This window comes from Neodiprion lecontei, chromosome 3 (assembly GCF_021901455.1).
Source record: "Neodiprion lecontei isolate iyNeoLeco1 chromosome 3, iyNeoLeco1.1, whole genome shotgun sequence".
Taxonomy (NCBI): Eukaryota; Metazoa; Arthropoda; class Insecta; order Hymenoptera; family Diprionidae; genus Neodiprion; species Neodiprion lecontei.
This window is the reverse complement of record NC_060262.1, coordinates 6,377,787-6,405,295: the sequence shown is the minus strand read 5'-3', so window position 1 is coordinate 6,405,295 and position 27,509 is coordinate 6,377,787. Positions and strand designations below refer to the sequence as shown.

General features: G+C 36.6%; 4 protein-coding genes across 11 annotated transcripts in view; 1 reads left to right on the top strand and 3 right to left on the bottom strand.

Annotated features, from left to right (window-relative positions):
- Positions 1-27,509, top strand: part of LOC124293678 — a 164,828-nt gene that overhangs the window by 21,853 nt on the left and 115,466 nt on the right. The gene's annotated exons all lie outside the window — the stretch shown is intronic.
- Positions 435-4,077, bottom strand: LOC124293675. 5 transcript variants are annotated; one of them, XM_046735576.1, is made up of 7 exons: positions 3,940-4,077; positions 3,273-3,549; positions 2,415-2,630; positions 2,065-2,265; positions 1,587-1,909; positions 1,340-1,508; positions 435-977 (listed from the first exon to the last, which is right to left on the bottom strand). In XM_046735576.1, exons 2-7 carry the CDS (start codon positions 3,541-3,543, stop codon positions 724-726), a joined length of 1,434 nt encoding a protein of 477 aa, XP_046591532.1. In that variant the 5' UTR covers positions 3,544-3,549; positions 3,940-4,077; the 3' UTR covers positions 435-723. The 5 variants fall into 5 exon arrangements, with proteins under 5 accessions (XP_046591532.1, XP_046591531.1, XP_046591530.1 ...); XM_046735575.1 differs by having other exon boundaries at positions 436-977; positions 3,273-3,570; positions 3,940-4,068; XM_046735574.1 differs by lacking the exon at positions 3,940-4,077 and adding an exon at positions 3,741-3,880 and having other exon boundaries at positions 436-977.
- On the bottom strand, positions 4,145-7,160 carry LOC124293672. Of its 4 annotated transcripts, XM_046735568.1 has the most exons (5): positions 6,949-7,159; positions 6,681-6,823; positions 6,124-6,609; positions 4,603-6,036; positions 4,145-4,282 (listed from the first exon to the last, which is right to left on the bottom strand). In XM_046735568.1, exons 2-4 carry the CDS (start codon positions 6,817-6,819, stop codon positions 4,613-4,615), a joined length of 2,049 nt encoding a protein of 682 aa, XP_046591524.1. In that variant the 5' UTR covers positions 6,820-6,823; positions 6,949-7,159; the 3' UTR covers positions 4,145-4,282; positions 4,603-4,612. The 4 variants fall into 4 exon arrangements, with proteins under 4 accessions (XP_046591524.1, XP_046591522.1, XP_046591523.1 ...); XM_046735566.1 differs by having other exon boundaries at positions 4,603-6,609; positions 6,949-7,158; XM_046735570.1 differs by lacking the exon at positions 4,145-4,282 and having other exon boundaries at positions 5,754-5,821; positions 5,911-6,609; positions 6,949-7,160.
- LOC124293743 (piggyBac transposable element-derived protein 4-like) lies at positions 8,539-10,236 on the bottom strand. The gene has a single exon (XM_046735968.1). The coding sequence runs from the start codon at positions 10,234-10,236 to the stop codon at positions 8,539-8,541; it is 1,698 nt and encodes a 565-aa protein (XP_046591924.1).

Sequence of the window (27,509 nt, the reverse complement as noted above, 5' to 3'; positions counted from 1 at the left end):
GCTATTTTCTTATATGACTCGGGCACCTCCCGTTTCGGTGTTTCCCGTCGTCGTTGACAGCTTGGCATTACTATTTGTGGGAGCCGATTAGGTTCGTTTGTCCGTTTGTCGCAGTTTACTGGCTCGCGGAAGGATTGTTTCATCCAGTGAAGTAATGCTCCCGTGCAGAAATTTAATTCCGGTGCTGCCTAGCACCTGGCTAGTTTTCCATGAATCTGGCTTGGCAATGGCTAGGTCAGCTGGGCTGAGCCAGTCCTGGCGTGTAACACATTTCTACGCAGTGCCTAGCCAGAAGGTCTGACTAGGGTCTAACCAGTAAAGTTAATAGGGTCTAGCCAGAATCCTTGCAAGTAGCTATTCATATAATTATCGGAAAAAAGGATAAAGGATAAATTCTAGAATGAATATTTCGCAACGTATGAAAGTTCTATTCATTTATATTATTATATTATTATTTTCTTCAATACATCATATCAGTCAGCAGTAAAGTACGTAGGATTTTTTTTTTTAAACATGTAAGTGAAAAATATGTTAGTAGTGAATTTCTTTTTTTTTTAATACATCACTAAATAGAAAATACGTAAGTAACACATATTTTTTTTATTTTTCAAACCCATCAGTGAGTAGAAAAGTACGTAAATAATGACTTTTTTTTTAATACTTTTTTTTTAATCAGTAAGCACAAAAGTACACAACTATTTTGGGAAGTTTTCGAATACGTTACTAAGAAGATTTGTCTGTGGATTTACGAGACAACGATTCCATGCTGGTGCCGCTGCAATGTACATTGACACAAACTGATTGGACTGCAGCGATTGTAGTACTCTTTGCAGCTTTTTTCTTTAGTCGAGATTTACGATGCCCATCCCAATCGACGGCATTACTCAGGCAGTTACCGAGTTCTCGATAAACACTCTTTTCAGTTACATGTGTCATTGATCCCTGCGCTCCCTCTTTGTATTTCAACAAAAGCACATCTGGAAGAAAAGACTTTAGTTAAAAAAACTAAACAACCCTGCTTTCTTTTTCTTCTAAAAGAGCAAATCGTGGTGGAAAGTCTATTAGTTTGTAAAGTTGGTGTCATCAATTTCAAAATTGCTTTAAGTCTTCACGATGATAGGTCTTACCTAGACTGAATCCAACTATACCTACAAGGCGAAGTCTGACATACCCTGAATTGTACTGTAATTTACTTCAAAAACGAAAAGCAGGCAGTTGTCTTTTCTCTTTTTAAAATGGGAAAAACCTTTTGGCATACCTATACGGATTCTTCGAAGATGAGTGAACAAAAATCTATCAGGTATGATTTAACGATTGAGGTTAACGATAATTGTGTTACCCAGCAATATTCCACAAAGTTGTGTCTCTTTGAAAATGCGTTTATCCATGCCAGCCTTCACTGCGTTGAAATTCAAGGCCACATCCCGTGAAATATTTTTTTTCAATAATGCCGTCACATTTTTTGGTAAGGTTGCATTGTGGTCGAAAACGAAATGCAATGTACTAGTCTATAGAGAGATTGAAGCAATGAGTGAGATATTGTATAAGTGACAATACAAATTCAGTATCCAAATTTTTTTACTCACGAATTCTTTACGAAATTTTTTGTCAGCTTTTAATTTCTCGTCGAATGCGTCAAAGTCCTTCAAAGTCGTTACAGGCAGGTTCAGATCATATTGTGTCGTAAAACTTTGGACATTTGCCCCATGAGCATCCATCGCTAAGGCCGATTTTTCAACGATGGCCTTGAGTTTGTCGATGGCTTTGGTTAGCATTTGAACATCGTATCTCAGTCCGCTAAGGATATCACAATCTCTCTGATTCAGTTCAGAGCTATTTTCTTTAGGCACATTTTTTGTGGATTTTGACACTTCACGTGATGATCTTTTGCTCAGTTTTCGTTCAATTTCTAGAACAAAATTTTGATGTAAAAAAATTAATTATAATGATGTATTATTCGACGAGGTTCTTGGTGTTTCTAGAAATTATTCATATCAAATTAGGTTCCAGAAATGTCGAAAAACGGCAATTGAATTAAACAATTTAAATAGTTTTTGTACACACCTTGAACGTGGTTTTTGCCGGTAGAGGAAGCATGTTCTTGTTTTGATTTTTGCTTCGGTTTTTTTCTGGGTTTGATCACATTGCTGTTTTCATCAGCTGTTGACTCATTGTCAGTTTCTGTCATATTTTTAAGTTTTGTATTTTTTTTCTTGGCCTTGATGCTGTTAATACAAGGAATTGGGTCAGATGTTTCAAAGGATGCTGTAACAATATATCCGCACTTCTGATTTTGCACAAGAGTGAAAATTTTGAGGGCCCTATCGAAGAAGCGAAAATTGCGCCGCCATTTTGGTCACCCAAGTGTCTAATTTATATATGTATAATATATATATTGTATATATTATATTTACAGTCTACATTTGATGCATAATCGTCATTCCTGGAGGTGTTAATGGGTTGCACTTGCATCAACTTTTCAGCAATTGCTTTATCGCCTTTGACTTTGATTCTCTGATATGCTTTTTTAGCTGCCTCTGATTTTTTTTCTGGTAACGTTCCATCCTCTGTGTATACAAATTTCTTGTCTGCTAATACTTTGAGACGTTTCATTGCATCATCATAAGTTGCTAGAAGAAGAAAAAATATAACAGAAATTTTTAACCTTCCATTATTTACAAGAAATGTTGCTCTCAGCTGAACTTTTTGATGCTATACAAATTATTTGGCAGTGAAAAATAAATTTTGATAATTTTAACTTTTTATTGCTCGTCTTCACATGTACACGATTCAAAATTGATGTGTTAAAAAGCTCAATGTATATTTGATCGGTATACGTCTAGATCTGAGATCAGAAGACACGAAATCAATCATGTGCTTGTGTTATTCGTTGCCACAACCCACAAAAATATATGAATTTTTGCAAAGCCGGCTTCTACAATATTGACTCTGTTAAAAGTTTCAGACGTAGACTATGTGACGGCTACACAGTGCAAGCTTGTGAGCTTCGGATGACCCTCAGAACCCAAGATTTTCATATCTTCTGATTTCAGCTCCGTCGACATATAACTGGGTTTACTTATAACTCTCTGAGAGCAGTGACTTTAAATACTGATCGAATCTTATGGCGTTATAGTGAGACTATACAGACGAACCTTTGTGATATGAACTGAATACGTCATCTTTTCAAAATTTAACAGTTATTCCCCTTTGATGATTATTTCCGAACAATATACAAATCTAATAGAAAACGCAACAGATCATTTACTTACTCGCATGTCCCTTGAGTGTTATTGGGTAGACAGGCCAAGATTCTTGTAGAGGGCTTTGTTCTTTGACGAGCCAACACAAAAGTTCAGAGTCCTCTACTGAATACGGAGGTGGCATGAATTTGCATTGGCATCTGCCAGTCGATGGGTTATAGGAAATCCAAGTCGATGGTACGCATTCTATCGTGCCTCGTTTTTGTTTTCTATTAGGTGGATCGAATTCGACTAATTGAAAAGCCTTGATGGCCTCTTCTGCCTCTTTATCATCTCCCATTATATGCTTAAAATACGAAGAGGGATTCTGTTCATAATATAAAGGCGTCTGTTATATGTATATATGCGCTGTTACAGGTTTAGTAAGATTAGGTTAGGTTAGGGTAGAGTACGCACGTGTCATATTTATATAAATAGTTTCTTATTGTGTCGTAATAAATATAAATGTCTGTACTTGAATATTCAAGGACAACTTACGAAGAATAGTCGATGGCACAGGTAGCTGTTATAAAAAATGATAAGCGATGCAATGTAAGGTTAGCACGTGGGATAACACGTTCAGCGAGCCGTTCGGTATTTGCGCAGCACGTTTTGTGTTTTGTACACTTTTGATCACTTCTCACTTCGTAAAGTTCAAAACAGCTTGCTTTCGTAATAATTTTAATGAACCACTTACAAAAAAATTCCAGCTTTTTCAAATGATTGCAATTTTCGTGAAAGAAAAATCCAGGCACTTCTAGGCTTTTAGGACGCTGTACACAACACGTGCCGGAACGACGATAGTCAACAAGTCGCCACTATCGACATGTCGCCACAGTCACGCGCGTTATTTAAATATCGAGACACATCAGAAACGTCCTCGTCAAAAATAATTCCAGTGTCGGCAATTGATTGACGGTCTTCCCATACTCAAACGAATAATATTGATATATGTATTATACATATATAATATATATGTATATTTATACATATATTATTCGTGAAAATAAGCTTGCGCATTACACCTTGTGACACTCGCCCTGAAATTAAATAGGGATAATAGTACATTTCTAAACAAGTATGGATAAGGCTTTTTGACGAGACGTGAGGTTTACGGCGCGAGCCGAAGGCGAGTGCTTGTAACACGCATGTCAAAAAACCTTATCCATACGAGTTTCGAGTTGTACTTTTCATCACTAGAGCCACGAAATCACGACGAAGTCGCGTTGGTCGAGATTTTGAGGTTAGAGTACTGAAAAATATTATTTATTGTTAAAATATAAAAAGATATCCAGCTACTTTTTTCGGATTAATACAAGTATATACGTAACATTACACTGTATACCACGTTTCAACCGACCTGTGTTAAATTAATGTAATAGAGATATTCCATATGTTTTCTCTCTTCCAGGCAAACGTAATATTATCATTTTGCGTTTGATTTGATCAATAGGGCACGTAATTGTAGTTGCAGATGATCTGTCTTCAAGCACCCATTCTTCCAGCACTCTCGAATCACACGGATACATATACAGCGACTCTTTGATTTTCCATTTTTTTCCAATAATTGTCACGTCTTCTAGATTGTCATCAGGGTACGACATAAGATTTATTTCGAGAATAGTGCCATTTTTAAGAAGAACTACATTATCGGGAGCCTTGACCGAAAGTATATATTTCCCTTTGAATTTCAGTTTCGATATCGCTTTGTGATTCATCCTACAATTTGGGATATCACTATTCTCCTTGAGTATCTCTACATACTGGGGTAGAGTTGCTTTATGATTTTTTATCGAAAATTTCTCATTCAAGCGGCGACAGATTTGAGCCAATGGTCGATTTGGCGAATGGACTAACTTTTTTATGTGACCGAGTGCATTTTCAAAAGGAAATGTAGTTATCTTTGTAAGGGAGCACTTCATGTTCTTAGCATCATCGGCCATATGAATTAAGTTATGAAGGTTCATGATTTGCGAATCTGGGCCATAATATTGGCGCATAACTAAGAAAAAACTTCTGAGATACTTCTTTGCAAACCTGTTGTACCTGAGGGCTAGATCTTCGCAGCATAAAATTCTGCATGCCGCATGAAATAATAAAAAATGTTTATATAGTCTATTGTTCAAAATACCCTTCAAGACTACAACTCCACAATATAATAGAAAAAATCTAAACTCGGTGGCCTTCCACTTTGCTATAAACGCTACGGACCGTGGTTTACGTTGAAATTCAGAAGTTACCAGAATTTTTAAATACTCCATTCTGCGAGACAGTTCGATTCGACTTCTGCGGCCTAGTCTGAGATGGAGATTGCCTAAAAGCCAAAAGTCTTTCAAAAGTTTCTTCATCACACCATGACAAGCTAAGTGCAAGAAATCGAGAATAAATAACAAGACCAAGTTTACTGCAGGTCTTAAACGTAGCAATGGCGAAACACTATTGTGATGCTCTCGCTGCCTTTGTCTATTAAAGTCCTCAGCACTTCGTTCAGGACAATCCGCATCAGGAAATACAGTAGATCTGCCAGGTCTGCATCCTCTCACGGTACACCTTTCACACGCATAATATCCAGTATGACCCTTAACACATTTGAGGAAAGACCTAGCTGGCGTATCACATATGAAACTTTGAATTTTTACTTGAAACAGTCTGCCATTAATGTCAATACCATTCGCTGATAGTTGGTTCATTTCCTCAATGAACTCATCCAAGAACTCATCAACTCTTTTTGGTTTTGTAGAACCTGCGTATATAGCTACAGGCACCGGCTCGTATATGTCTGGTTCGTGGACAACTTTACACAAAATGGGCCACAGTTGAGTGTTACTTGATTTAAAGAGAGGCAGTCCGTCGACATTAACTTGGATCAAAATTTCATTACCTATGTGCACTTCTTCATTGACACAGGCTCGAAGCCTTTCAGCAATACCAAAGTACACGAATTGTCCCATATTTCCATCATAATCTTCCATGTCTTGTATATCATAGGCCACTGCCGATGTACGTAGAAATGTTTTTGCTGTCTTTGGAAGTTCAGGCAGCAATCTTCTCCTCAAAATCACCAAAAGCCCATCCAATTGAGAATGACTAAGGTGTTCTTTTATTGCCCATTTTCGAATTTCCTCAGCTTCATTTCGTTCATTCAAACTATCGTCAGTCGCTTCATTTATAGATGAGCCGATATCACTGTTTTCATCAATGACACTGGCTGATGATACACTTTCTTCGTGGTCTATCTGAGAACCGTCACCTGAGTCACCATTCTCTTCGTCGATCTCACTTTGGCTATGTTCAAGTAATTGTTCAGAAATACCACCCTCGGATACATCTTCTTCAGACCTATTACTATTTTCTTGATCACTGACACCTGCAATTCATACTTGCTTTATAACAACTGAAATTTTATTTCACTTATAGGTTGATGCTTATATTACACACATTCAGTTTCGGAGTTGATGTCAGAGTCACTGTCATCATTTAGCGGATGGTTCTGTGGCACAATAGTGTTTTGATGAACGAAACGATGCCTTCGCACACGGTCGCGTGTTCGTCGTCGTTTTTCAATTATGTTATTCATTATGCTGAAATAGATAGACAATAAAACATAAAAATGATAGGATAGAAATTTTTAGGTTATGTTACCTTCAAAACATATTTACTATGGTATTCTACATTCCCATTACGAAGATTACGAAAATCAACTCACAAATATCACAGTGGACGTCTGGAGTAAACTTTAAAAATTATAAGTTGGAGTACTGATAAATAATGGTAAACACCGGTAATAAGTTTTCATCAGCGAACAACGACCAGTTTCTGGACAGTGTTGGCTAGGGAACGCGGAATTGGGCCGAACTCGCCAATGCCGAGGCAGGGCCTGTACAGGTTGCGCTAGCCAGTAAATCACTACGAGGTGCTAGAGAGTAGCCTGGCTTTCCAGTTCAAATTTCTGCACGGGCTGTGACATTGCGGAGTGGACAGTTGAATTTAAAATCCATAAAAGAGTGTTGGATGCAGGATACTCCGCTTTCTTTAATCGCCGCTAAGGGCGGGCAACCGTGGTCGTCCAGGTTTATTATGTCGTTTAAGTATGGCCTTAAGGTTTCGACCTTATCTGAGCCCTTTACGTAGATTCTTGTGTTCTTGTACATTACTTCTAATGCCTTAGTTACGTCACTGGCAACGGTGGTGCCATCGTGCCAATCCAGCCCGTGGTGGTGATCTGTTAATTGCTGGTTGAGCGTTTGGATTTCTGGCGGAAGAGTAGATTTTTCTGTTTCCATGCGGACTGTTGAGTGGTGTATTAATCCTTCGCAGCAACTCATCACTGCGATTTCCTTCATCATGAAGACGTGATTTTCCCCGTGGAATCCTTGAAGGTCTATGATGTACATTTTGGAGCTGCAATCACCATAGTTTTGCATCAGTTAGATTGTTGCTCGCAATTAATAATCCTCATCAACATTACGATTTCAACTACTACATCAACATTTCAATTTTGCAGATGATTCTTTTGGCAAACCAGGAAAAATTGGTCATAATATTCAGCTCAGTAGCTTGGGTCACCAATTACCGATAAAGTATTGAAATACACCGGACAACGGGCATTCTGTCGCTCTGATCGAACGAACCGAGGAAGGAGTAGTTATTGGATAAAAGATTTAATTAACTGGCTTACCTTTTAAGAATAATCTGGATATGATGACTTGCAGCGTAGACTGGTGAAAGGATTTAATTTAACCCTTTTAGTGCCGGGCGAAATGGAGGTGCCTATGCGAGAAAAACCGGCCGAATTTCACAGTTTTACAAGGGTTCGGGAAAATGCTTATAAAAACCAAACGAGAAACGATATTTACATGATTCAAAAAGCTGCGTATTATAGATGAAATACAGAACGAAACAATGACACTAGTTTTTTTGTACTCATTTGAGAATTATAGAAAAAACAAAGGTATATATGTTTATAAATGAAGTAAAAGTTGAGTTCTCTCGTACAAAACGTGTTTGCACATACAAACAGCCATCTTTTCACCACAATTTTATATGGGTCAATTATAATGAAGCATATACTTTGTATTTCCAATATATTTTGTAACAAGATAAACAATATTACGTAACAAAAATAAAACATAACTTGAAGGTACACGGTAGGCGCCAGGCGGATTATCTCTTTCGAAATATGTAATTGTTATCGGTAATATAACATTGCTGAAACAAAATTATGTTGTCATAAATATTTATATATATATTGCAAATGTGTAAAATTTTGTTATTGCAACTCACACAAATAATTTATTTAGCATTCGTGGCTACTAATGCACACTCCATGCAATCCTTTGTTGCACTTATTGCAAACTGTTCGTGATTTTCTCTTTGGGCCACCATCCTTTCTGCTGCACACCACGCAAACCCTTTCCAGTTTTTCAGGCAGTTTCCGTACACCTATGCGGGGCACATTTGTTGAAGTTTCCGCTAATGGTGTGTCGTGTGCTATCCTCTTTAGTGCCAACCATTCAGTGGTTATCGACTGGATAACATCAGTAATGAATTCCAGTCTTGTTTTGGTTTTGCCGTCTGTATTGTGCCGATATAATATGTAGGCATTCAACACCATTCGGGAGAAAATGGAGAAAACTACTTTTTTCCAATATTTGATGGCTCTTCTTTCATCTAAGTATGAATATAGCATCATGTCTGACGTGTCTACGCCTCCCATGTGTTTGTTATATTCAGCTACGATTGCTGGTTTTTCGACCTGTATTTGTGCATTCCTTTTCCTGATTGTAGTCGTTTTGTTCTGAGCCTTCTCAAATGTGGACATCAGTAAAACATTTTTCTTCTGCGACTTTTTTTCCCGGTACGCTAATAGTAAGACTTCATTATTTCGGGCGTACTTAGATGCGCCCTCTTGCAATTTAGTCTTCATAAATGATGGAATATATTTCCTGTTGCTGCGGATTGTGCCAGTCAGATATGTCCCTTTTTCAAACAGTGCTCTTGCTAAGGGAATGCTTGTAAAAAAGTTGTCTGCTACCACGTGATAGCCTTTCATAAAATAATTGCCCATATTCAATAATTTATGAATCACGACGTGGCCAAGACCATTCTTCTTTATTTCTTCTTTATCGGTTTGATCCCTAGCTCCTCTATAGCAGAAGAACGATAAGCAGTAATGGGTAACTGCATCAGTCAACATCCAAAACTTGATACCCCACCTGTGATGCTTTTTATTTGGCAGATATTGAATCAACGACGTTCTACACTTCGAGCCGACTAATGATTCGTCAATACTCAGATGTTGGTTAGGCGAATAATGAAATTTGAACTTATTGTTTGCATGGATAACGACTGGTTGAAATTTCGCTGTAGGGTCATATTCTGGATTATCACGTGCTGGTAATTTTTCATTGTCTACTACGTGGAAAAACCTACAAACTAATTGAAATCTGTTGCGACTGAACATTTGGCCAAACCATGGGATTTGTCTGTGGTTTGTTGACCAATAACTGAAAAGTGTCGGTCTACGTGTTATACCCATTTCCAAGAGCACAGCAATAAAAGCCCTTACTTCTGAAACTGTGGTTGCCTTCCACTCTGTTGTTCTGGATCCTGAGGGAACATTGATTCTATTGAGGAACTGCCTGGCATATCGATTCGTCTCATTTCTCAATAAGCTCAAAAATTCTTCCGTAAAAAAAAGATCAAAATACGCTCTCGGCATGGAATTTCTTGCTGGCATATGTTTAGGCCCAGCAATCTCCATAAATTGTGGGCGAGGATTATATTCGCTGTCGTTGGCCACGGTAACTTCACGGAAATCTCTCAGCTCTTCCTCGGTATCGTTTCCCTCTAATTCTGATTCGCTATCATCGCTCGCTTCACTATCACTGTAGATCTTACGTGGATGCCGACTTCTTGGTGCCACGATTTCTTCCTCGTCACTATGTGCTAGATTCAACTGGTCAACCATTCGGACTATTTCCGCGTCATCCATGACGGGTTTTTTTATAAAACGGTTGATGGTAAAATTTTCCTCAAAAGCAACAATGTTTGACACAAGCGAAAAACAACGGTAATAACACAAAACACGCTTTCAAACTGTAAATGGGACGAAATATACTGTTCACATCAACGATCGTGGAGAAACTAACTGATCCTACGTTTCGCTGCGGGAATGCGATGCTATTTTGTTATACAAAACACTGTCGACAAGTACCGATAAGGGTCCAAATCCACAGCGATTTACGCCGCAGATCGAATATCACCTGAGTGGCGACCATCGGTATTTATGTTAGACTTCGGTACCTCCAAGCGATAGAAAAAGGTCTTCGTCCACAAAGAGTTAAAACGAAAAACTATTTTTCTTAATTCTCTCATAGTGAAATTAGATCATTTATAACGTATTACAAATTTATTTTGAGATAGAGTTCTCCCGCAATGCGAATAGTAAAGCGCTACGAGGCGCGGGCCGATATATCGGCTCTGGCACTTCTCGCGAGTGTAGCAGGAGCCGATATATCGGCTCCCGGCACTCAAAGGGTTAACGGAATGACTGATTTTAATATATTTGGATACTTTGATTAACTTGGATTTATTTTATAAGTTCAATATTTCAAGTCACAAAAACGTAGTTACGTAGTGTAAGATCTTAAATTAATATGACAAAATGGAGCTGAAAGCTCGCTGGACTTTTGGGCAGAGTAACGTTGTATGAAAAGTTTAAGGGGTTAGGGGTAGTCAGAGGCCTGAAAAAACGATGATTTTCAATAATTTTTTTTTTGGTAGTTCATTGCTTCATTTTACAAAAATCAAAATATAGCTTTACTACATCATGTTTCGACTTGACTTCACCAAAATTTCAAAAAAAAAAAATTAATAATTTTAAAAGTTATCGATGTTTGTGTGGAGCCCGTTTCTCTAGAAGTCCCTTGCGGTGATCATCACAAGTCCTTGGAGATTCATCTAAAATCAATCGGACAAGAAAAATTAGTTTTATTAATAGATAATCTTGTGCCTGATCGAAGTTTTTTTTTTTTTTTTCAAAATTAACAAAATGGCGGCCTCAGGAAATTTTTTTCAGATTTTCGAGAAAAAAACCGACAGTTAATTGTTCAAAAAAATTCAAAATTTTTGAAAGAAAAAAAAATCCTTCGATCAGGCACGAGTTTTTAATGTTTTTCAAAAGTAGAATAAATTTTATTGAAATCTACCGAGCAGTTTGTAAGTTACAGTGATCACCAGTTCAAAAAACATAGTTTTGAGAAAAATGCATTTAAAGTTTTACTATTGATTTATGTCGAGTTATAAGAATTATTTAACGACTTACACTGAGTCATCTATTCCTGGACCATATAATAGTTCTTCAGCCGTCATAGCAGCTTCCAAAATATCGATTTGCTGGTGCCTACGTTGCAATCTACCTTCTCGAGTGTTATCATTAGCGCGCTTATCTGCCACTTTCATACGTGCAGCATCCATTTTTTTAGCACACCGATGAGAATTAGGCCCACAATCAAGTCCTAGTGTATTCATTATGACTAATAATGAATTTATACCTTCATTGAATATACAAATAGCCACGTATGCAGCTATTTGTACGATAGTATAACTAGTATTTACCGTTTTTGGGCATACTTTCCATACTAGTTGATTAAAGCTTTCATTATTATTTTGATTGAATCCACCTACACATCTTGAAAGTAAATTTTCATTACTGAGATCTTCGTAAATAGGCTTGATAGCTTTTAAAACATCAGGAGGTAAGGGAGAATAATCGTGAACATAAGTAGCAAGCTCTCCTCTTGCTTCAGCGCGCTGGTAAGAGCACCAAGAATCTTCGCCTTTTGGACACATATCATGATTCGGCTTTCCATCGCTCGAGCCGTAGTGATAAAAGGTTGCCATTATAGCAGATTTCATATTTTCAATAGACTCACAATGCCGGCGTATTGATAAACCATAGTATACAGTTAGTTTGTCTATTACTTTTCCTGTAAGCTTACCTCGACCACCAAGACCTTTTTGATGAGTCTTCAGTGTACGTAATCGAGTCCCCATCCGCTTTTGGACATGTCCTATACATTCCTTTTTATTTACGGTTGTATTTTTGTAAGGATCTGATTTTATAATTCCTGAATAGGTCTTGGAGTCACCATCACCGATATAGTTTGCATACTTGACTCCATATTTTGTTTCAGAATGCGAAAACATTTCGACCATCGCGTCCACCTCCATTTTTCCAGAAGACCCTTTGTGATTAGCAGAACACTCATATTCATGCGATTCATACCATTCCTGGAACTCAACTGTATTTGTTTTTTTTTCCAATACTCACATAGCTTACAATATGCACTTTTAACGTTTATATCAAGAATCTTTCCAGTAAAATAGCCAATTATAGAAGAAACTCCAAATGACGATGTATATCCCCGTTTTTGCCAGGTTCCATCTCCCGATACAGTTAAATGATTTATATCTTCATTTTCAGTTGTAGTCATTGCTTGCTTTTCATCATTCACAGCTTTCGTCATGAAGGCTTCTGCGACGGTTTTACCACAATTTAAAATCTGTTTCAGTAAAATTGTATGCGTACATTTGTTTAAAAAAGACGGCATGTCCATCAGGCCACAAAACTTACACAATCCTTCGTATCCTATTCCTAGTATTCTCATTACAAAAATGAAACGTCTGTTTATTTCATAAGAATGCCCAATGAAAGAACAGGAAGGAATATATTCATTTCCACAGTTATTACATGCAACTACAATCTTGAATCCCAGCCCACGTGTACTTGCTGTTTGAAACAGTACATTTCCATCACATTTTTTACACTTTATAAGAGCAGAAATCGCAGTGAATACCTTAATGAAATTTATTATTCGATATTCAGTACTGCTGTCTTCAGGTACATCATCTTCAGTGCTTTGTTTTAATTTTTTAGAAGATTTACTCTGAATATTTTGATCACGTTCCGCTGTTTTCGGATTATACATATTCTTTCGTTTGACTGAACGCGACTTATTAATCTTTTCAGAACTCCGAAGTTCTCTTGAAACCTTTTTAGAATCACGTCCCATGGTAAATCACTTGAGAAATAATTTATTTTAACACAAAACTATCTACTAATCAGTGCAACGACTACAGGCATACTGGCAACAAAAAAAAATATTTTTCTGCTCTTGTACTACCTAGAAATTGTGAATATATTTAGTAGGGTATTTATATGTGTATGGAATGGGGAGATATTATGACAATGTAACACGAGAAATCGGCTGTTTGCAACTGCTGCTAGCTACCAGCTCTCGAACGCCAAGTAGCGCCCGAGCGCACTTTGTTACTTGTTGAATAACTCGGAAAGAATTTCTCGGATTCACTTCAAATTTTCACACAATATTTTTAAAATATTATACTTTAAGAAAATGCAAAAAAAAAAAATCGATTTTTTGAAAATTCTGACTATCCCTAACCCCCTTAACCCGTTGAGGACACACATCGAAAAAGTAACGTTGAGGACACACGGGGTCCAGCGCACCCCACGCAGAAAAACAGTTCTCATTTGTGTTTTACGCTATGTATCGACTTAAAACCGGTGCGAAACTTTAATTTTATATTCTCTCTAAATAATCTTATGATTGTTTTAATCTTTTTATGATTTTAAAATACTAAAATATTGTTAAGAAAAAAAAACTCACGAAATTGAACTTTTTTTATAAAAATAGTATTAGAAATTTAAATTTTCAAAATATCAAAAAAAATCCGACGGCGTTTTATTCAAAAAACAATATTTTTTCGAGAAAAAAATAAAATTCTGATGAAGTCTGAAAAAAGTATATTTATTTTGAAGTTTGAAGTCACGAATCTCGGTCATTCTTGTAATAAAGAAATAGTACAACTAAACATGCAGAAAAATGTAAAAGCATAAATTTTTTTAATAGAAAAATTATTTATTGTATCAAATATAACATAAATATATAAATATTAATAATGATATGCGATAAAGAGAGGAGCATAGGCTGTGAAAATTTAAGTTTCTAATTGCCAATCTGGCAAACTTGGACACTATAAAGCGAACGGCGGAGCCGATCCCTCTAGTCATCCCATATTGAAACAGTATGTTTATCTGATGTTAGAACTAATACAATTTTATTTTTTTTGGGCATAAATGATACCAACGTCATACTATCTGTGTGACAAAATTTTGCGGCTGGAGGATTTTTCGAGGCTACTTTCATTTCGGCAGGAATGTCTTGCTTATTTTTTCTAATGGTACCAGTAATTTTTAGTTGATAAGGATCTCCTTTCATACGTTCCAAAAGAGGCACAGATGTGAACCAATTATCGCAGGTGACTGTGCGTTTACTGCCATGAATTGGAACTGTAGTCTTTCGAAAATAGTATTCTGTCAGCTTTTCGTTTGGCAGGATATCAGTCAATGGTATTTTGCCCAAGTATGGAATGGCGAATATTAAGTATGACGTTGATGGATCATTTAACGAAAAAAATTTCAAACCGTACTTATCTGGTTTAGATTTGATGTACATACGAAATTTACAACGCCCGCGAAATCCAAGTAATATTTCATCAACTGTACAATCACGGCTGGGCTTGTAACATTGGCTACAATTTGAAATAAAAATTTCCCAAATTTCACGGATACAAGCAAACCTGTCATCTGCATTTCTCGTATTTTTATCATCAAAACGTAAACATGAAATTAAAAACGTGAATCTCATTCGTGACATCACACATCGATAAAAATTAATTCCGTTTTGATTACTCCACAAATCATGAGTATCAACAGTTGCTGACTTCCAAGCACCACTTTAATACATAATACCAATCAAAGCTCGTAATTCTTCTTCATCTGTGTGATGGTGGTATGTCTGAAGATCAGTGTCCTACTGTATTAGTAATGCACATAGTAGAGGATCCGGCCCTAAATCGACCTTCACCGAGGTGATTAATGAACAAATTATGTTTTAAATTAAATTTTATACACTAAACAATAAATAAAAAATAGGTTGCCTGAAAAAATCCTGGCAAGGCTATATTAAATTGTTAATTAAAAAATGATTTTTTTTTAAAAATTGTACCGGTGAGATTAATGAAAAAATCTTATACCAACAGAAAGTATGAAACCTGTAGAGTGTGCAATCGATAGGTTGCCGATTTTTAACCTGGCCAGACTACTAGGTTGACAGGTATAAACAGGTGTATTAAAATTAGGTTCTTACACTTTTCATGATTAATGAAAAAATTTTATATCAACATGTGCGCTGTTTTATTCTGAACACGTTGATATAGGGTTGACTGCAAAAATATTGGCCCTAATAACGGTTGCCGAATTTTAAAAATTAAAATTTCGGCCGAACTGGCAATAGAGTGACAGAGAGGTCCAATCTAAATTTCCCATGCAACAGAAAAGGATGCAATACGGCAGCTGCGCGCGACGCGACCCTCGAACGAAAGTGAGTGCGCATGCGATAGAGAAAGAGAGCGATATTAGTAAACAATGAGTGTTATTTTGGAGCAACTGGAAGTTTCGGAAAAGATAATTAAATAATAATGTAATATTATTCATAAATAATATATTATACAAAATATTAAACAATATTACTTAGAATAAATAAATATATAATGAATTAATTATATATTTATAATATTATTCTGAATAAAGAAATGTATACTTATCTTGAATTTTTTTTTGCTCTTTCAGTATTAAAAGTAAAACTAAACCAAATGGACAATTAAAAATCAAAATCATAAAAAAACTTCAAGGATTTTGTATTAAGTAAAAAAAGTTTATTAGAAAAAGAGAAATACAAAAATGACATAAATGAAAAAAAAAAATTCAATTAACGCTTATTAATCAATGTCTGACTCATCAGAAGTAAAATTTTGATCGTCGAATTCATTAGATTCAGCAGACTCTTCCTTTTCTTCATTCTCCGTCATTTCTACAATGTCATGGATTTTCAAAGGGGTTTGGTCCCCAATAAACCCTGTTGGTTTTAAATAATCATCAAAATACCAACCGTAGTTTTCAGGATTAACTTTTGCACAGGTAGAGTCAGTTGCATTAATCTGACGCGCTCGAGAATTTCTGATGGTCAATTTTTTTTTACTAATCTGATCCTGTATCCTTCACGGGTGGCCTTATATATGGGCCTCATGTTTCGTGGATGTACTTGACCCGGGTACAAGGTATCCCCCTGTATATTAATCTGCCGCGCTTTAGTAAATCCCGAAATCCCCGCTTGGGCTCCCCTACTATAGTGTCTGGCTCAATTCCGGCGAGATCGAAGTTGTCCTGCCGATCGGTGAGATCGGTGGTCTCTTATCTCAGCCGCGGTTCCACTTCAGCAACGGGAGACCACGTGAGCTGATTGCGGGACGCGCTCGGCTGCGTGGGTGGCGTGAGCGGCGCGTGTGGCGTAGTGAGTGCTTTCTTCTGTGGCGCGCGACTGGAAAGCGTGAAACGCTTGTTGCGGTGCGTGAATTGTGCGGCGCGCGACCGACAAGTTGGTTTCACAAGGTTGTTGTGAACCAGCCCCCTGCCACTCCGTGTTTCAGAAAACGAGTCTATCTTGTCACACTCGGCAGAGAGCGCTAGTAGTACAGTTGCGCGATTACCTTGACGCTCTTGACGAGAGCACTACAATATTTAATTCACTTTTATTCAAATAATTTTATTTAAATAATTTTAATTTTAACTATTTTATAATTATTTACTATTTAATTTTTCAAATATATAATTCTTAATTATATATATAATTAAATATATAAAAATATGTAATTCTTAATTAATAAATTATTTTGAACATACTCTTAACAATAATAATTGTTTTATAAAATTAATAATAGTAAAATTTTTAAATCAAAATGTAAATTATGCGCTATGCAAGGGTCAAAAGAAATCAATAATAATTTTAAAAAATAATCAGATACAATGTTTATTCATAACTAAAATCTTACAAAAATAAATAGAGTAAATACAGTAAAATACATATTGTTTATGAAAGGGTATTAGCTGGAACAAAATTTAGCTTGTTTTTTTTTTTAATTGACTTTGTTTTTTATTACTTTTATTAATTTGCGATGCATATTGTTGCATTCGTAATCTAATATAGTAAGTGATTGCATTTAATAGGAGCTCTCCTGCATGTTTAGGACACGGAAATCTCAAAATATTAGAGAAAATCATTTCAGTCATTACATCTTCGAATACATGTACAGAATGGCAGTGTTTTTGAAAAATTGCTTCGAGTTTTTTAATAAAGAAATAAAAATTTTGATTCGGGTGCATAAAAATTTGATCAGACTTGATATTTAATGCTAAATAATCATCGTCGGATAAATCTACTGAACAGTCACGGATGCCTTTTTGACACTGTTCGCAAGTAGTACTTTTATAAATACGTGAAACTACAACCTCAGTAGCGTAATATAATATATAATCTAATGATTGAGATTCGTTATAGCCGTGGTCATGATTTATATCGAAATTATTATCTATAAAATTATCAATTTCTACAGCCTCACTTAATTTTTTACGTAGTGTTCCAATAGTTTTAACGGATTCAGTCGGAGATTTTTGAGAATAGATTAAGTTCTGATAAAGTAACAAGAGGTTCTTTCGAAGTCACCGTACAGTTTCCAGATTTAGGAGGTTTTAAAATGTTAAATAGTGATAAGATTTTATAAATCTGTAGAAAAGTTGGAAAGGTGGGGTGATCGTTGGATCCACTCGCCTGTCTTACTGTGCCAAAAAACCTCTATATAAAATATTGTGGGAAAAAAGTAAATAAACATTAGTAAAAAGTATATATGGATTAACCCGATTGTGACTACGTTTGATGTTCAATCTGTAAATGAACATTGTTATTTATTTACTGTAGCAAAGAGTAAAACTCTATTTTTGTTAGTATAAACTTATTGTTTTAAACAAGTAATGTTATAAACAAGCAATGACTTAAACAAATGATAGTTATTAATCATTGTTTGAAAATTCTTAATGAATTGTTCAAAACAATAAATTCGAGTATAAAAGTTATCAGTAAGCAGAAGAGTACAGAAATTCCCGTGGTAGTACCCCTTGTGGGATAAATTGTGCTCTTTGTCGGTAAAGAGAATCACGCCATCGAGCGGGATTGATAACTGCATTACCGAGCGCACTCCGTGAATCCTCAGGCATTCGAGTGGACCCCGTGGATCCTCGAACGTTCGATCGAGAATCCTGGCAATTGTCAGGTTTTGAGAGCTTCCAGGCGGTTCCAAAATATATAATCAATAATTGTGAATTTAGCGTGATTTATTCCTCAAAATAATCCATAAAATCATTATTGTTATCCTGTTCGCTAACATTATCATCATTATCATCAGTATTCTCGACATCAATAATTATTACGATAGTTTCATTCGCCCATTTTTCAATAATTATTTCTATACATATATCCCCGTAATTTATATAATGTTGGCTGTTTGGCCTCACTCGAGCAGCTCGCGCGTCCTCAACGAGTTCCCGAAGCTCCTCCAACGAGAACTCGCGTGTTGCTTCGGAAAAGCCTATAATTATCTCTTCCTCAGCCCCATCATCATCATCAGCACTTGAATCATACTCGTGATGGGAATGAGATGCCATTTTTCTAAAATTGATTCGTGATGAAAAATCTGTAAAAAGAGCAAACCGAAATAGAAAAGTTGATGCTGCTGCACTCACCATTTATATACATGATAAATCTCCAACCCAAAAAAGTTTGCACATATTCAAAATGAGTGATACGACGAAAGTATGAAAGATACTAAAATTTTATTTTTAATGTAGTGCTACACACCAATTCTCATCTGAATAATAGCCATCATCGTCAGCTCTATCGATGTCTCCCAGCATTTGATGGATTTGATCAATCTCATCAAGAAGCAACCTAAATCTGACGCGTACATCTTCGCAACCGTCAAAATCCATCTGCAAACTCCACCCGCTCGTCATCAACATCATCGTCATTCCATACACCCTCCACCTCCGCCTCCCCCTCATCCTCCTCCTCCTCATCCTCAACATCAGTCGGTGATGGTGATGATTCTAGATGATGCTCGCCACTCAAATTTTGCTCAAACTCGCGATCATCATCACCAGCACTGTTGTCAATACATGGCTCGGTGTCGATAATCAACGTATCGGCATCACTATCGATCATTTCATCATCCTCCTCCTCATCGTAAGCCACCTCTCTGCACACCCGCTTATAAGTCGGCGATCGTGGTGGTGAATTGGGTGGGGAGTCTGACGGTCCTCTTTTTCATCCATTAATTTTTTTTTTTTTTTTTTTTTTATACGATTCTAAAATTTTTCCAGAATTTTTATGGATATGATGGTGGGGAATACAGAAAAGTTGAAACAAATCGAAAAACTTTGTTAACATACTAATAAAATGCGATAATCATTACGGAATTCAAATCAGCTTTGTAATTGTCAATTCAAATCGGCACGATTATAAAACTTGAGTTTGATTACACTGGGAGATGTGTACAATCGTAAGAGGATATATTTTAACCATCAACAATAATTGTACCGGTAGATTCACAATGAATAATTAACATTCAATATCGTATACGGATTGATATTATAATTATTTATCGAACTCAAGAGTATGCAAAATCATATTGGCCAGTCGATATTATTATACGGTAACAGGATCCGTTAATATCAGCCACGTAATTGTGAAGGTTATTGTGTTTTCTATTACATCGACCCTATGGTGTACGTAGTGTAACGAAGGTACCTCCTTACCCTACATATTTTAAAAGAAGATTTCCTTTGAGTTGCTCAGGTGCAGATAATGACTCAAGATTAAAGTAATCATCAATGTCGCCTTCGACTTTGCAATGGGTGTAGTATTGATCAAGCGGTTCGTTTACACCACGATCACTCACTCGTAATCCGTCTTGCTGATTGCATATCAGCTGAGTCTTCTGTCCATCTGGGGTGAAGACTATTGGCTCGGAAAAGTATTTACCGGCCTTCTTATTTAGATAGTTCATCTTTGCCCTAAGATCGTCTATATCGTCTTGTAAATCTACCACCTGGTAGTTGGGCGGGATTACGTCGTTGGGATTCTGAAGAACTGGGTTCTCCGGATGCCCGTGCCAAATGGCCCCAGGGATGGGGTTGTGCTGATAAAACGCACGTCGTTGTTGCACTGGCGTGTCTTCTTGCGACAACGCTTCAACAACCTCTCTGAGATTAGAGAGAACAACTTGCTCACTCTGAGGTACTATTCTCCCCTCATGATAATTGTCTCTGGCAAGTTTGGGCACGTAAGTAGCATCATACACTACAACTTTCCCAATTGCGTTGATTACTGTGCTCAGTTGATCTGGAAGCACAACAACCGCTTTAGCGGTTTGAATCCATTCCTCGTTCATGGTATAATAAATATATGAATTAAATGGTTGCTGCACCAACCACCATTGTTGTAAAAGCAGTCCTTCTCTAGACACAAGCTTGAGAACAGGAATTTTGTGAATGTACGACATTTTCCTATCTTATTTTCTGTGTTTCACTGAATTTTGCTGTATTATCGGAGAACCGCTCAATTTGTTTGTAACATAAAAGTTACAGTAGGTATAACGGAGGGTAGTTTTTTCATCAATAATATTCGTGTAATAAAATTATGTAGCTCAATATATAATACGAGACGTCAAGTGCGAGGAACCGCGTATAATACCTTAGCATTCACATGAACATTCGTTACTCAATACCAGACGTGGGAACGCGCAGCAATTAGTCACAAAATTACTCAGAGCGAGCTGATAAATTAAAAAAATTAATTCCTCGTAGAAATGTCTGACAATGAGTTTGGAAATTTTACAGATTCGAACGGATCGGGAGTTTCCTTAGTCGTCTAATTTTCGTGTTTTTTCACACGAAACGCACTTTTTTCGTCTCAGAGCGTCGCCGCAACAGCTCTTCGTACGGTGTGTCTTCCATGTCTTCTAACGTCACGTGATGACTCTCCTCGGGAGCACGCGAGAGACAGCAAGAACACCACGTTCGTTCCCTTCGACAATCTATGTCGTAGCTTCCACATATTACAGGATTCACGCACGAATTTCCTATCGCCAGAATAAATGAATATTCCCGGAGCCACGTGTCGTCTCGCGGCGAACTCTCTCTGTCAAACGTGTACCTGTGAACAAGGAATAGTTGTTTATGCTACATGTGGGATAAGTAGCAAATAATCGGACAGTCGTGTTGTTGCGACATGAGCGTAATAGTCCAAGAGCTAGCGGCAAAAATCGACAAGAGTTTAATATAATCACAGACTTGCTTATAAGCAATACTGTGACATTCTCTTTCTTTATGGTACTGAGTTTTCTCCTTGGGCTGAGAACGCTCGCACTGACGAAGAAAATCATTCCGGCAAGGAAAATGATAAGCGATGACACGCTTCTCACGCACATGATCTTCAATTTTGTTAACGAATTCATAATCGTTAACTGTTTTCGCATTCGATATCAAGGAACTCGCAATGCTATTATTGTTCGATAAGTGCAATGTCAAATACCGGGAATGCAACCTCTTTCTTGCTTGACCGCAAAATATGCATAGATTTGAACTGCTAGCGGCGGTTTCCTCAACAATACCATTAAAATACACCAGTCTAAAATAAATTCATTTATTAAAATAAATACTATACCTCGTTTCCGAACATGATGGCATGTTCATTGGTATCGCGATTTCGGCAGCCGAATTACTCGCATATACGTCAGACGGTATCGGTACACTTGCATTTGAACTGTAAAAACGTATATTTTAATATTTTAATTAAGGATGTTCTATGCTGTCATGCGGGAGGGTGAACGGGCAGAGGGGTACCCTATACTTTAACACAGGAGAGAGCAATGGCTGTCAACTCGAAGTAAACAAATTCTTCTGTCTTAAAACTGTATAAATGACACTTTCGTATGAAATATATCAGTTAAAATAATTTTCATATAATTCCTAAAACTTTTTATAATTCACATTATATATTCCACGTAACTTTATAATAACTATTAACAAACATTTGATGAGAAATAGTAATTCATGGTTATGTTCACTAAAAACTTCTGCTAAGTTTACTAATACAGACGTATACATGTATACACGTATATTACCTCCTTGCAACGATGCCAAATCTCTCACGTGTAGTCGTATCAGTTACGAGAAATTTATTTTAATATTCAAATGCTCTTTGAATCGTTCGGAATGGCATATACCACATTTACGGAATAAATCTATGAAAAATATACTTTTTAAATATCCAATGCTTATTTTTGTCTCTTAACTTTTTCTATTAAAAAAAATCATGAAATTGAAACGAATCTTCGGCCGTCCATAAGAGCCCGTGTTATTTTGAGAATTTTCAACATCAAATTACTCGATAAAATCACCGACACGTAAAATTTTGCCAGATAAAAGATAGGTTTAGTTTTATTTATACAATCATGTTGCAAAATTCTAAAGAATTCTGTTGACTTTTTTTTAACCATAGAACATCCTTAAATAAAAATCAATAGAGCAGTAAATACAATATAAATACAACGATACAACTGTTACAAAAGCGTCATTTATAAGCTGTTAATTGAACACAGATACACTGTTTTTTGCAGTTGAAAATTATGTTATGTTAAATAAATATCTCTCTCACCTCTTCTGATAATCGAACGGATCAATCGAAGTGCTCGCTTGTAAATCATGAAGCGTCGATGTATTTTCACTCGATCTGTAACAAAATATATTTCAATTAAATAAAAATAATTTCGTGCAGTATAGACGATATAACAAACATTAAAAAAAACTTACTGTGATACAGAAGGTTGACTACCCGAAACTACTTTTCTGAAACGCTTTCCCAAAGCCGCGAATTTTCTGTAGCACTGAACATGATAACCTTCAATTTCGTTTGGAGTTGACGGCAATACTACATTATTAAAATTCAAATTATCCTCACAACGAACGCTTAATATTTCTTCGCATTTTGCAAGAGTTTTCTCAACAAAAAGTATAACGTGCTTATCTTTTTGCAAGCAAATGACGCAGATAGGAGGCATTTTACACGCACAAAACAAAATAATATTTCAGCACTGTACAGTGGTACGTCTGCGACTGATGCTCAGATGCTACACTAAACGCTTCTCGAGTTGGGGAGACCTTCTAGAACTTACGAAAATCTCTGTTCCAAGTATACAAAGAGACCCAGAGGGTCAACCACACCTGGATATACCTGCTGTCCCCTCGCTCGCATAACGATTTTTCGAGCAGGTTATTGAAACCGAATTTATTTTATTTCTGCTTTAATTTATTTTATTTAAAACATAAATGTAAGTTTTAATTCTTATTATTGTAAAATTACATAAAAACCAACCATTTCAATTATTATTTAACTATTATTTTTTATGAAATACATTTTAATACCAAGTGAAATTTAATGATAAACTATATCACTATATATATATATATATATATGTATGTATATATTTATTTATATACATATTGAATTACAAGCATATATCCGTCCGCGCTCCGAACAGACGCGCGTATTCGATATTCGCACTTTAAGCGACTGCCGACTACCTCCGTTCCATTAATTTGTGATCTGGCTATTTTTTTATTAAATAATATATAATAATAAAGCAGTATGGTAATTTTTCAGTTATTACTAAGGTCTTGCACCGACATCGTTCCGGCGACAACTTTTGTGGCGTGCTGACTCGCCGCGTTCCACAATCGAAAATCGTAAGTCTCTGAATCAGAAAACTCATCATACGAGTTTCCATAGAATTCGCTCAGCGTTAAGTCGGAATTAAGAGCTCTATTTATTTGAGCTACTGTCACTCTAATTTGTTCATTAGGTGCAGGTATATCATCATTCTCCATTATTTCCAAGTTCTCAACTTCTAATACATCACAGTCTAAGAATCTGTGGTATTCGGCATCTAAATTGTAATTATAAGTATTCAAAAGAAAGTCATTTAACAATTTTCTAGAAGCTGTTTCCTCATAGAGAACTAGCAATGGGGTGGTATTTCCAGACTCATAGATCATTTTCGCGAGCCTTAGTGTGGACCGATCATGTTCATTGATCTCCATTGCGCTAGAATGTTATTTTATTTATTTCTGCGCTTATCACTTACAGATTGATATTTAATACAGATTAGAATAGCAACACGACTGGTAAGTCGATAGCTGGTAAGATTTATTTTTCTCAACAACAATGCGGTCTGACCACTTTCTCCCCTTTTTTTATACTATAAACTAGCTTCTTGACAATTTTCAATTGTTACTAAACACTTGTAGAGCATGTTGTAATTTTACATATATCAAAGCGCGCCGCCGCCAGTTGTTCCCCTACCTGACCTTGCGAGTGGGTGCTGACTCATGTACCCCCTTGATACTAAACCATATTGAATTATGGACCATTACTAAACTCTTGTCGATTTTTGCCGCCAGCTCTCCGACTATATTGCTTCTGACATCATTCATCACAATATCGACTAGATGAGGCAAAAATGTTCGAGATACAGTGTTCCATTGTGTGTGGGATTATGTACCTCTGTACAATCACAATTCTATACTTGGACATGAAATGCGTCCTTTCAAGATTCTGCGGGACTGACGCGCAACCGTAAATCTGGTCACGGCATAATTATTTAAAAAAACTAGAGCGTTCGTGCACCAGTGATAAATGAAAATCGAAAAAAAAAAAAATTCCAAGGAACAATATGCGTAATGGCCGCATTCAAAGTAGAATAATTCATAACTTTAAATGGAAATAATAGGGGACCGTGATAGTGAAGTGGGTCGTAAACTACACGAACAATACTAGCACAAATGACTCGTAACAATTTCTTGAACGAGAAAACAGCGTGAAACACAAATCGAACGCTCACCATAACGTTAAGACGACATAGGGAGTCCAACAAATTACGAACGCCGTCACAATGGCGATGGTCACGCGGAGCGTTGTATCCTTGGTGCGTTTTATGGTGCTTATCTTTGGCATACGTGAAGTTTCCATTCCGACCGTGCTGATCTCATCGCTTCCTGATATCCCGACCTCTGAGGAATTTCACACAAAAATAATTCCGAACGCATGTCTGGTTTCGGGGGTTCGTCGACCGATGATAGTTTTAACATATTAGATAATTTATTAGATGAAATCAAAATGGCTGCTCATCCGACTAAGCAAAAATCAAAATGGCTGCTATCAAAATGGCTGCTCGTCTGACGGCAAAATCGAGCGAAAATACCGGTGGCGCCATGTATGCTAACAGCCGGTTACAATATCTTGGGTAAGGCTTACCATCGTGGGGGTAATATACCGACTGCCGGTAAGGTAGGGAGGAAGGAGGGGACCGGTACGCCGCCATTTTTTGGGTTAGAACACTACTAGTATACGGTAATTACAAAGCTAAGGTGCAGGCTTGTACTCCCACGGAAGCGTGTCGGTTGTATTTTGAAACACGATCCGCTTGTCGTTATTCCAGCTCAGTGCCACTTTCTGCTGTTTTACAGTGTATAGGTACCTCGTGCTTTCGACTTAATATTAAATGCTGATTTTTAGACAAATTTTCACGTTTCAAATCACATTCCAAATAATCGTTGAAACTTATTTTTCTCAACGCTGATGCTTCGACACCTTTGGCACGTTTATCGTCTTTCTCATCTCCCAAGACTCGGAATGGTACAATTTTGCTCTTAATCCTACAAACTCCAACATTATTTTCCCATTATTCTCGTCTTTCATTAAGCCGAGAACTTTTTTGTTCGCTCGAGGCATTCCATAAGCGTTGTCAAGCGGATAATCAGACGTATCGAATTCATGCAAGTCCTCCTTCATATGTTCGTACATGTCGGGGACGGTAAATTTGTAAATCAAACTGTCGGTGTCCGTATACATTAATTTTGCTTGGTTGCCAAATTTCCGTTTAATATAATTGTAATGAAAATCGTAGATATATGTTTTAGACAGATCCAGAATGGAGAAACCTGCATACAAGGGTTTATTCAACTTGACTTTCGTCTTACTCATTTCGACGATAATCATTTCTTTGTCGAAAACGGTGCAGCGGTGAAAATTAGGTTTGGCTATGGTAGCTCTGGCACCGTACCGCCCATCCCATTCGGTGATCAATCGAATATCTCTGTACTTCTGCACGTTTTCCATTGTTTTGCCAAAAACTGCGTTGTTCATCAGTTTGTAAAAATTTTTCCCGAATTCGTTGTGAGATTTTTTCCGCAAATCGGTATGCAAATCTATTAGTAGGGGAGCCCAAGAAGCTAAATGGTAAGTCACTTTAGCGCTGCGAGAACCTATTGGATTATAAAGATTAGATACTAAAAAGAAAAAAAGTTCATATGATATATGCTTTTTTACTGCTGGGGGAAGTAGGTACTAATTTTCAAAAATGTAAAAAAAATTTATTATAAAGAAATACTCGAGTGCGTTAGAGATTAATATCGTATACGCCCTATGTGCTTCCGGTAACAGAGAAGTATTAATTTGCCGGCTTACAAGTCGGGGGTGGCAGCACGAAGGGGTAGAAAATGAAAAAAAAAAAATTATTTAAGCTCATCAGATATTCAGGGGGAATGTTAAGTGACCTCTAAAAGGTATCATATTCAAAAGACTGACGATTTGGATGCAGTCAGAACTCACAGCCGATTTTTGAAAATGTAAAAAAAAAATAGTGACCTTGAAATACTCAAGCTCATCAGATTTATATGCAGACAGTTCAGCTCGATGTCCTTGTTGTGCTAACCTATAATCTGATAATTAAATGTGTAATGTAAAAAAAAATATATATATATAAATGTAAACTTTTACTATTCATTTATAAGAAGATGGTTTCATGGTAAAGGAAGTGTTAATAAAGATTTATTTAATCTTCATCATCAGATGAATCATCCTCGTATTCGGAGTTCGAATCAATTTGATCATCTTGCGTTTCTGTAATCAAAAATGGTTATGTTACTTGACAATATTGCATTTATTTCATGATATTAGTAGTGTATTAAAAAAAAACATACCTGATTCTGGAGTATCCCCTAAAATGTCAGGTGTTATGACGATATCCTCATATGCTTCTGGTAGTTGATTGCCGAGAAACCAAGTCATCTCCAGCTTGCCATCCACATTTTTCCAGCCAAAATGTGTTGGTGACATCTCTGTGACAGTTCGATAGTGGGCATTCCTCCATAAGCATGCAATGTATTGCGTTCGT

Bases quoted from the DNA above. Each gene is read 5' to 3' on its own strand.
- LOC124293672 (XM_046735567.1), bottom strand. From the start codon at position 6,819: ATGAATAACATAATTGAAAAACGACGACGAACACGCGACCGTGTGCGA. The intron at 6,610-6,680 runs GTGTGTAATATA...TATGAATTGCAG, and splicing joins CATCAACTCCGAAACTGAAT to GTGTCAGTGATCAAGAAAAT.
- LOC124293743 (XM_046735968.1), bottom strand. From the start codon at position 10,236: ATGGATGACGCGGAAATAGTCCGAATGGTTGACCAGTTGAATCTAGCA.
- LOC124293675 (XM_046735576.1), bottom strand. From the start codon at position 3,543: ATGGGAGATGATAAAGAGGCAGAAGAGGCCATCAAGGCTTTTCAATTA. The intron at 2,266-2,414 runs GTAAATATAATA...ATATTGTTACAG, and splicing joins TTATGCATCAAATGTAGACT to CATCCTTTGAAACATCTGAC. The intron at 1,910-2,064 runs GTGTGTACAAAA...ATTTTGTTCTAG, and splicing joins CGGCAAAAACCACGTTCAAG to AAATTGAACGAAAACTGAGC.